The sequence below is a fragment of the Nematolebias whitei genome, chromosome 16 (genome assembly GCF_014905685.2).
Source record: "Nematolebias whitei isolate Nwh7 chromosome 16, NemWhi1, whole genome shotgun sequence".
NCBI classification, from domain to species: domain Eukaryota; kingdom Metazoa; phylum Chordata; class Actinopteri; order Cyprinodontiformes; family Rivulidae; genus Nematolebias; species Nematolebias whitei.
In genome coordinates this window covers 37,899,736-37,911,161 of record NC_056513.1, presented here as the reverse complement: position 1 = coordinate 37,911,161, position 11,426 = coordinate 37,899,736, and the positions used below count along the sequence as shown (strand labels likewise).

The following is an 11,426-nucleotide window of genomic DNA, read 5'->3' as shown; positions in this document are numbered from 1 at the left end:
TATATATATATATGTATATGTGTATATATATATATATATATATATATGTATATGTGTATATATATATATATGTATATGTGTATATATGTATATATATATGTATATATGTATATATATGTATATGTGTATATATGTATATATATATGTATATATATATGTATATGTGTATATATGTATATATATACGTATATGTGTATATATGTATATATATACGTATATGTGTATATATGTATATATATATATATGTGTGTGTGTGTATAAATTTTTATTTTTAAAGTGACTCTCTTTGATGACTGTACTAGTGCAGCGATGAACTGTGACTGACCCTGGTCCTCTGGCTCTTGTTTCCTCAATGGAATTAAAAAACCTAAAAACCTGACATCTGTAATCATCCAACAGCTGGAGAGACTCTCATTCACCTCAGCTTCCCAAAACAATACCTGTTTGTCACATGCTCACACCCGAGTGTGTGGGTGTTTCCTCATGTCTCATGAGTGCAAGATGTCACTCAAGAACACTTGGAGCATAAATGAAGCACTACACACACACGACCAAATAAATGTTTTTCAAACACGCAGTAGGACGTGCAGGCTGAGTGCATTAGAGGTGCCTGGGAAAAGCTGAACTGCAAGTGAATTTGATGCAGACACTTAAAGCAGTCTTTAAAAAATGTATTCTTAATTTTTGGAACATAATCATTTTTGAAATATGGCACGAGTGTCATTACAAAGATGCTTCACTCAACCTACTGTATTGTTTTATATTTTAATTATTGTTGTAAAAAAATGTGAAAAAGATCATTTTCGCTAAACAGCAGATGATTCTGTCTAATTTTGGATTTGTTTAATTATTTTTAACAAAATAATTTATCATACAGCACAAAGTCAACAAAGGCTGTGGTGACTCAAAGGTGCTGGTCTACCCTCAGGTTGCTTTGCCTCAGGTCCATTTGTCAAAGTGCTCCTGGATAATTGAGCAGTCCTTCAGTCACTGAGGATCAGCTTTCTTTTTGTCTGCCGTTCTTTAATTTGGGAACTGGTGAGGGAAAAGAAAGAAGATTAAAGTTGTGGGGAGCCAAGAATCTGCTCTTTCATCACCATATGGTCTGATATTATTGTGTCATGGAGATCATTTTCTACACTTTATACACAAACACACCTACACAAATTATTTTTTCTATCCTTATTAGGACATTATATCGTCTTGCATTCATTTTTGTGGCCTAATCTTCATCACTCCATCCTAAACATAATTTACACCCTAACTAACCCTTTAACTAACCCTTAATGGATGCTCCACCGCATTAGGACCAGGCTTTGGTCTCCATAAGGGCCACAGGTCCTGAAAAGGTAGATGATCATAGGATCCAAAAAAGTAACAAAAAATAAAATAAATACCCACGTACTCGAGCAGCCGGACTTCATTCCAACTGAAACAGAAAGTTGCCGGACCTGCGGGTTGACCAACCGTCACCCTTCTCCTGAAAATTTGGAAGGTCACAGAACAAATTTGTCCAGGTGTCTTTTTGTGACACAGGAAAGACACACCTGCACAGAGAACAATATGACACATTTATGTGTGCTTGTGTTTGACAGAGAGGAAGGATCACGCCCGGGAGCATGTGAAGGAAGCTAACCTTTCACTGTGGGACGCTATAGTCATCATGTCAGGAGACGGACTTCTGTTTGAGGTACGCAACAATTAAAGCTGGTCGTCAACAGAGGTGGAAAGAGTACTGGGAATTTGTACTCAAGTACAAGTACTGTTACACTGCTTACATTGCACCAATTACAAGTAAAAGTATGGGTGTTATAAAAAAAACTTAAGTAAAAGCACAAAGTATTACTTTCAAAAACTACTCAGAGCATTAATTACTTTTTAACCAATTTATGTTTTATTGTGTATAATGCAATATAAGTCATTCAACTTGATTTACTGTGTATAATAAATATAAATATAATAACTACATTCAAAGCTCATTTCTCAGAAGCTCTGTCTTATTTTAGTACCAGACAAACCGATGGCAGTGACAATATCTAAGATCTTTGCATACTTAGACGAACTAATAACCCACGCATACAAACAATAAAAAGCAATATCATACAGCTGTAAAATCTATGTACCACAATATGTTTTCTGAGATTAAATGCTGAAGTCTTGTAAGCTGCTATCATAGTAGAGATCAAACAAAGTTTGCATCTGGACACTGTCTCCTTTTCACCCTCAGTACATGAAACATTCCTCAAGGTATGGCCACGGGCACTCGTCCTCAGCCTTTACCTCGTCATTTTCTCTGTTGTTGTCCTCTGTCTTCATTTTGGCTTTTTTCTCCAAATCTTCAGTCCATAAATAACTCTCCACTGTACAGAGTTGTCCTTTGCTTACGTCGTAGTAATTGATGCGTTCATGATCTGAGAGCCTTATTGGACACAAAGATGCAGATGAACAGTTTGAATATTAATTCAAATTATGGCCGTACTCAGTAGCTACTTCTGATTTTAAAAGTAATGAAGTAGATTACATGGTCTAAATTGTACTTAAGTATGAGAAAAATTACACACTTGAAATAAATACTCATACAAGTACAAGTACCCAAAAAATCTACTTAATTACAGTAATATATGCCAGTAATATACATAATATACAGTAATATATACGCCAAGATGGCCGCGCTCAGAGCAGTAGCAGCTTCACAGGCTCCCGGTACCATCCCAGTTTTTAGAAGTTTTGATATTGACTCTGTGCCTGACTCCACACGATTTATGCGTGTGAACTATAGCCGAACCGAACTGATGAGAATAGGAGCAGATTTGCCACAAAATATAGCAGAAATCAGCAACAAACTCAAAACTACGCTCGGCAGAATGCAGATCTTAAAGTCATCTACCTGGAAGCTGCAGCAGAAGCATTCCAGTGGGCAGAAGAGGAAGCGCTGCTCCCGGCTTGAGAGGAGAGGATGCCGGGCGGGGGTTATGGTGAGGCTACGAGCTAACGCTAAAGCCGGTAAACTCCCCATGCCGTCTCTCTTTCTGTTGAACGTCCGCTCTTTGGACAACAAGGTGGATTTACTTCGTCTGAGAGCGGGCGCCTCAGAAGAGATGAAGAAGTGTGCGGTGCTTTGCCTCACAGAAACGTGGATTACAAGTGAAACGCCGGATACAGTCTTCCAGCTGGATGACAGACTTTTTTTCGAGCGGACCGCTGCAGCGAGCTAACGGGGAAATCACGGGGAGGCGGAGTATGCATTTACGTGAGTAAAAGTTGGTGCACGAACTGTACTGTTGTAAATAGCTCCTGCTCCAAGGCTTTGGAGCAAATAACTGTGAAATGTCGGCCACATTATCTACCCCGCGAGTTCACGGTGACTTTTATCACTGTCGTTTACATTCCTCCGGACGCTAATGCTAATGAATCACTGCAGGAGCTACATGATATCATCAGCTCGCTGCAGAGCAAACACCCCGAGGCTCTTTACGTGGTAGCCGGAGACTTTAACCACGTGAATCTAAAGGACTGTCTCCCAAGTTTTAATCAACATGTGACAATTCCGACACGTGGAGACAAGACGCTTGACCGTGTTTACACGAACGTAAAAGATGCATACAAAGCCGAACCCCGCCCCCACCTAGGACTGTCAGACCACATCTCAATCTTCCTGGCTCCTGCTTACATGCCCCCGCTGAGACGCTCCAGACCGGTACAAAAGAAAGTTAAATGCTGGATCCAAGACAGTGGACCCATACTGAGAGATTGTTTTGGCCGAACAGATTGGCAGGTTTTCAGAGAAGCTGCTGAAAATGGAGGTTCGCTTGATCTTGACCAATACACATCCTCAGTACTGGGTTACATTAGTACATGTACTGACACCGTCTCCACTATCAGAAATGTTAAAAGCTACCCAAACAGAAAACCTTGGCTGAATGCAGAGGTGCGTACCCTGCTGGAAGCCAGGAACACTGCCTTCAGGTCTGGAAACTCAGAGGAGCTGAGTAGGACAAGAAAGAGCTGGTTGCTGGTATTAAGAGGGCCATGGCCACATATGCACAGAGGATCGAGGGTCAATTCATCTCACAAGACCCTCGGAGCATGTGGGGGGGCATTAAGTGCATAACAGATTATAAAGGAAGGAGCGAACAATGCCCCAAAGACTTATCTCTGCCTGATGCCCTAAACAAGTTCTATGCACGCTTTGAAGACCCAAACAGACCACCCAGCACCAGACTCACCTCACCACCGAATGAAGAGCATCTCAGCGTGACCTCAGCCGAAGTAAGGAGTACCTTCAGGAGGATTAATCCGCACAAAGCAACTGGCCCAGACAACATCCCCGGAAAAGTGTTCAAGGAATGTGCTGATCAGCTCTGTGAGGTACTGGCAGACATCTTTAACACCTCACTTACCCTGGAGACAGTTCCCACCTGCCTGAAGACTGCCACCATCATCCCAGTCCCAAAAAGCTCTACAGTGACTGGTCTGAATGACTATCGGCCAGTGGCCCTCACCCCGATAGTTGCTAAATGCTTCGAAAAACTGGTCATGACTCACATCAAAACAACCATCAACATCAACGAGGACCCTCATCAGTATGCATACCGTGAGAACCGATCAACAGTGGACGCCATCTCCTCTGTGGTCCACACTGCGCTCAACCACCTGGAGCAGAAAAACTCTTACGTCCGTATGCTCTTTGTGGACTTCACATCCGCCTTCAACACCATGATCCCCCAAACCCTGATGGACAAACTATCCACACTAGGACTAAGCCCCTCCATTTGCAACTGGGTACTAGACTTCTTAACAAACAAACCACAGTTAGTGAGGATCCACAACTTCTCCTCCTCCACCATAACCCTCAGCACTGGCTCTCCTCAGGGATGTGTGTTGAGCCCCCTCCTGTTTACTCTGCTCACGTATGATTGTGCAGCTACCCATCCAGGCTGTCACATTGTAAAGTTTGCAGACGATACAGCGGTGGTGGGATGCATCACAAACAATGATGAGTCCAGCTACAGGCAAGAGGTGGAACACCTGTAGAGCTGGTGCAAAGAGAATAACCTTCACATCAATGTGAAGAAGACAAAGGAGATGATTGTGGACTTCAGAAGGAACAAAAACATCTACACCCCCCTGAACAGAAAAGGATCTGCGGTGGAAGTGGTCTCCAGCTACAAGTACTTGGGTGTACACATGAATGACAACCTGAGCTGGAGCAACAACACCACCAGCCTGATCAAGAAAGCTCATCAGAGACTCTACTTCCTCAGACAGCTGAGGCGAGATGGTCTGGGAAGCTCAGTCCTCACCTCCTTCTACAGGTGTGCAGTGGAGAGCATCCTGTGCTCCAGCATCAACGTGTGGCATGGAGGCTGCACAGCTGCAGAAAGAAAAGCTTTGCAGAGAGTGGTGAAGGCTGCACAGAAGTCTGTCGGAATCAGCCTCCTCACCATCACAGACATCTACACCACTAGATGCAGGAAGAGGGCCACCTGCATCATTAAGGACCTCACTCACCCAGCACACTCACTTTTTGCCCCACTCCCCTCAGGAAGGAGGTTGAGGAGCATTAAGTGTAGAACCACTAGTCTGAGGAACAGCTTCTACCCTGAGGCTGTTAGACTCAGGAATCTCTAACTAGAATAATCACTGTGAAAAATCACATCATGTTGCTGCTGATCTGTTTCATGTTGCTGCTGATCTGTTTCAATGTTGATGTGTTCATGCGTGCTCATCTGCTCACAGACTCATGTTCATGTTTGTGCTGATGTTCAATGTTTTATGTTATGAATGCTTAGTGTATATTTAGTTGATGTTTTTCTTAGTTCATATCTTAGATGTTATTACTGTTTTTCTTATACATTTTATTGTTGGATGTAACTGGGACCCTGTGTACATAATTTCGCTCCACCACATGTACCACATGAGGTGTGAATGACAATAAAGAAATTCTGACTCTGACTCTGACTCTGATATATTTGTAATTTGTTACTTCCACCCCTGGTCATCAGCAGTGCTTCTGTGGTGACCGAAGCTGAAAACTCCAGTAGAAGTGAAGAAGTCAGTTCTTTCTGATGTTGCAGAACCAACATGACCTCACTTTGTTCTCCGGGAGCTCTGAGTGTTTGTTCTGGGCAGAACCTTTTCTCCTGGGGCTTTGCAACAACTACTGTGGAACTGGCCAGAAATGTAGAGGGTTTTTTTTCATTCATTCAACCTTTATTTAAACAGATAAATCACGCTGAGCCTCAAAGACCCATTTACAAGTGAGACCTGTTTGGACAGACAAAAACAGTGGTTAACTGGACGCATGTAGGTGTTGGAGGCGAAAAAAATTCCTATCAGACTTTTTTCCTGCCTGAGAAAAAAAAACCCTCTAATATTAAAAAAACACCTCGCACAAACAAGCACATGTTTACGTAGACATTCTGCAGACGAGGGAGACAAGAGCGATCAGCAATGTTCATAGATGCTGTCGAGGGTACTGTCAGAGTTCTGATAAGGATGGAATAATCAGCCAATGTCCTCCGGTGAGATCCATAAACATTCTCGAGGGATGTCGAGGAATGGCCAAGAATAACGTTGATGAGAATCCAAGAGTCCTGAAATGATGACACAAAGTTTATTGAGCTGGTTTCATCTGGTTATCAGTTGGAAATTCTTCAGGGAGGGGGTGGTGAGCATCAGATCACATCTTCTCCAGGCGAATTCAGTTAAGATGGCCTTCAAGGACAGCCAAGGTGACCAAAATTTAGATAAGATGGCCTTCAAGGACAGCCAAGGGAACCAAATTCAGATAAACACAGTTGTTTTGGGGACAGGCAGAACTTAATGACATCTACCTTGAGTCTGTGTTGGTCGACTCGGTTCCGAAATGTCCAAATTACATGGCCACACCGATGGAACGTGACTGAGTAAAATCCCCAAGATCTGATCCATTCAGCCCAAAGCATTTGGTACTCGAGACACGAATCAAGCCATCATAAAGGCAAGCAGCGTGATCGGGTCCAAATTTGCTGCTGACAACTTCATTGATTGTAGATTAAACCAGCAACCAGCCAAATCCAAAAAGCAGGAACCAGTTATCGTAAATCCAATTAAATATGCGTCCTTAAAATCCACAGATGGCAGCAGAGATAGACACATCATCAAGTCTTCCAGTCGATGAGATATCCAGCTGCGTGCGTGCCAACAGGGCAAATCGGCTCGTCTAAAGCCTGTCTTCTCTTCGAAGAAATGTTGTAAATTGAGTTGAGGGACCAACTGATCAAAACAAGTCCATAATTATGGTTCAGAAGAAATGCAAGAGAGGCTCACAAGCAGTTTCACAGACAGAGCAACAAAGCAAAGCGGAGAGGGAGGGAGAGGCATCCGATCTCAGAGAGAGCAAGAGGTGAAGTGGGTGGTTAAACCTGGTGAGCTGCTCAATACCAAGTGTGGCTGTGGTTACAATGGGAGTATTAGCTGCTTAGAGCTAACATTAGCTTCTGGAATTCAGTGTTTGCAGTCTGACCTCATCCCTCCTGCTAGAGGTGGGCGTGCTGTGTGTGGGTGCTGCTGAATGAACGGCAGGACTCGACGGTCGTCAGCACGACATCCAGCATCCTGAAACAAAATGAGCTCCTCCATCAACTGATGAACCTCCATCTCTGTGACTGTCAGCATTAACATTAACCAGTATCCACTGAACATTAACCAGTATCCACTTAACATTAACCAGTATCCACGCCATGCAGTCTGTTTCTGTCATCATCCAACAGTTACGCACTGAGGCTTACTGGAGGTTGGCATTAAGGTTTCTCTATAAATTGTCCTTACAGAAGAAAACGTTTTGTGGTGTCAGAGATCACTGGCCAATGTCACTCTCAGAAATCTGATTTTATTTTCTTCTGTTTTATAAACGCACCGTTACCAAGATTGTACATGCTTTTACTTTGAAAAGATGCAAAGTTAGCTGCACATTCAAGGATTCAAGGTTCTTTATTGTCATTCACATCACATGTGGTACATGAGGTGGAACAAAACTCTGTACACATGGTCCCAGTTACATCCAACAAAAACACAAATTGTAAAGAAAAACAGTAATAAGATCTAAGATATGAACTAAGACATATACTAAACTAAGAATACACTAAGCACTAATAGTGAGCCAATTTCACACTTCAATTTCAATTGAATATCAGTTTGTTTCACATGAGACAAAGCATCAGAATGTGATAAGTTTCAAATGCAGATAAAATACAGTTAAACCTCCTCAGTCTAGTGAGCTCACATTAGACTATTGGAAATGTGTATGGTAAAACATCTGTCAGTTAAAAAAAACTTACCTAATGTAAAGAATCTGCATAAAAATGTGTTTGCATTAAAGGAGTAAATTGTATCTTGCAGCATTTGGCAAATACATTCTTAAGTCACAAACAGCAGACTCACTAGTGCTCCCATTGGTCTCACTGAATCCTTGAACTAAGATTGTACATGCTTTTACTTTGAAAAGACTCAAAGTTAGCTGCACATCTGTAATTTGTAAAAAAGTGTTTTCTCCACTGGTCGTTTGACTCCAGTAACCTGTGAGCCGAGGTTTCTCACTGAAGTGCCACTAATTCCATGTTACTGTGAACTTTTAATTTGTTAGGGAGTTTAATAAACAAAGATTTAATGTTTGTTATGATTGTTGAGCTGTTATTTAACATCCATGTAGTTACAATTAAATAAATGAAGCATTAGTAAATTTAACACGTCTCGTAGTAAATCAGAATTTATATTTTTATTTTTCAAACATTATGTTGTTCAAGACGTTTGTCCTCAGACACAGTTTAAAATTATCATAAATCAATAAATAAATAAATCATTTGTTTGGAGGGAAATATTTCAATGCTTTATGCACTCATTGCTCTTAATGCTTAGCACGTATGCTAAAATGTGACTGTTGTTTTGAGTTTACCTATCCTGAACTCTGTGCGTGTGTGTGTGTGTGTGTGCGTGTGTGCGTGCGTGTGTGTGTGTGTGTGTGTGTCAGGTGATCAATGGGCTGCTGGAGCGTTCGGACTGTGAGGAGGCCATCCAGACCCCCCTGGGTATCCTTCCTAGTGGTTCGGGCAACGCCTTGGCTGCATCCATTCATTACTACTCAGGGTGAGCCACAGGGATTTTGTTTGTTCATCATATTTATGCACACATTTGACAATGTAAAAGTCCTCAAATAGTTTTATCCATCCATCCATCCATTTTCTTTACCCGCTTATTTCATTTTGGGTCACGGGGGTCGCTGGTGCCCATGTCCAGCAATCACTGTGCGAGGGGCGGGGTACACCCTGGACGGGTCGCAAGTCCATCACAGGGCCACACAGAGACAAACGAGACAAACAACCATTCACACCTAGGGACAATTTAGAGTTACCAATCAGCCTAACATGCATGTTTTTGGTCTGTGGGAGGAAACCGGAGTACCCGGAGAAAACCCACGCATGCACGGAGAGAACATGCAAACTCCACCCAGAAAGGCCCCTGGACCGGGGTTTGAACCAAGGACCTGCTCACTGAGAGGCAGCAGCTCTACCAGTTGCGCCACCGTGCTGCCTTCAAATAGTTTTATTTTCCACTTAATTCCTTCATATTTACTGCAGGACTACATGTGAAATCTGAGAAAGTTTAGTGGTGAGGAGAGTTCAATATTTTGAATAAAAATGAATATAGCTGCATATCATTATTTACATTTATTGACTGTTTCCATCCATCATCTTTACCCACTTCTTCCTGTTCAGGTCGCGGGGGTCACTGGTGCCCATATCCAGCAGTCACTGTGTGAGAGGCGGGGGACAACATGGACAGGTCCATCACAGGGACACATAGAGACAAATGAGACAAACAACCATTCACTCTCTCTCTCAGACCTAGAGACAATTTAGAGTCACCAATCAGTCTAACATACATGTTTTTGGTCAGTGGGAGGAAACTGGAGTACCTGGAGAAAACCCACACAGCACAGAGAGAACATACAAACTGCACCCAGAAAAGTCCCGTGCTGGGAGTTGAACAGGTGACTTTCTCACTGAAAAGCGGCAGCTCTACCAACTGAGCCACCCTGCCGCCCTTATTTGCATTTTATTTGCCAAAATAAAATAAAAAATGTGTAAAGTATCTTTTAGCTGTTGGTAAAAACATGAAGTGTATTTCTACCTGCCAACAGCCAACCCATAAACCAGTCAAACCAGTTGAACCAGTTGGGCAGCATTGCAGCAGGGCCACATACTTTCATTTGTGACCTGTGGGCCGAAACATCTGAATGATGTCAGATCTACATTTGACCAAAGTGTGTTTAAATTAAAGACGGTCTCCATCAGCAGGTCATCCAGCTGCAGATCTGGTCCTCTTTACTTCTTCAAACAAGAAACGGTTTGAAGTCCAGAATCATTTTCTCAGTCTGGTTTTTCATATATGGTGTTCTCCATGTTCTCCACATGACCATGGAACAAGGTTTCTGTTGCAGAGCGGAACACGACATTAGGTGGTGACCAACATCCATGAGTTGGTCTCAAGAACATCTCCAAACATCAGGTGACAAGTGTCCACTCAAAATAACCAGAGTCATCACAGGAGACAGTTTAGTTTCCAGAACTTTTAGAGAACTGGAATATTTAGACATTTATATGCAAGTTATTTTCTGGCTAAACATCCTAAACTACAAGTGTTAAATGTACAAATGAAGTCCGTGCTTAATAACTTTTAAACTGCTCCAGATAGACTAGGTCTTCATTTAAAATTGGACTTCACTAATAACAAACTTTAAGGGAAGTTTCTGCAGTGGGTCCAAAATGTGCTCAGGCAGGTTTGTTGTGAACAGTCTTCGTAATGTGCACGGACAAGTTTGCAGTTTTGCAAACTGTGCACACAAAAATAGGCTGCGATTAAAACAAGCTGCTTAAAATGGCTGCAGACACATTCAGAGAAAAACACATTTCCATGCAGTTATCTCAAGTGTGAGTCACCGCCTAGTGTCCAGGAGGCACGGTGGCACAGTTGGTAGAGCTGACGCCTCTCAGTGAGAAGGTCGCTTGTTCAAATCCCAGCATGGGACCTTTCTGGGTGCAGTTTGTATGTTCTCTCTGTGCACACCTGGGTTTTCTCCAGGTACTCGTTTCCTCCCACAGACCAAAAACATGCATGTTAGTCTGATTGGTAACTCTAAATTGTCCCTAGGTGTGAGTGAGAGAGTGAATGGTTGTTTGTCTTGTTTGTCTCCATGTGTCCCTGTGATGGACTGGAAACCTGTCCAGGGTGTCCCCTGCCTCTCACAAAGTGGCTGCTGGATATGGACACTAGTATTACCCCTGCAACCCAAACAGGAAAAAGCAGGTAAAGATGGATGGATGGATGGATGGATGGATGGATGGATGGATGGATGGATGGATGGATGGATGGATGGATGGATGGAT

At 42.6% G+C, this 11,426-nt stretch overlaps 1 protein-coding gene across 1 annotated transcript in view; it reads left to right on the top strand.

Annotated features, from left to right (window-relative positions):
• The window catches only part of LOC119423195 (sphingosine kinase 1), a 70,982-nt gene that overhangs the window by 52,794 nt on the left and 6,762 nt on the right, over positions 1-11,426 (top strand). Inside the window, exons 3-4 of the mRNA XM_037690601.1 lie at positions 1,596-1,690; positions 9,011-9,126. Of these exons, the coding sequence (XP_037546529.1) occupies positions 1,596-1,690; positions 9,011-9,126 (211 nt within the window). The remainder of the gene's footprint in view (positions 1-1,595; positions 1,691-9,010; positions 9,127-11,426) is intronic.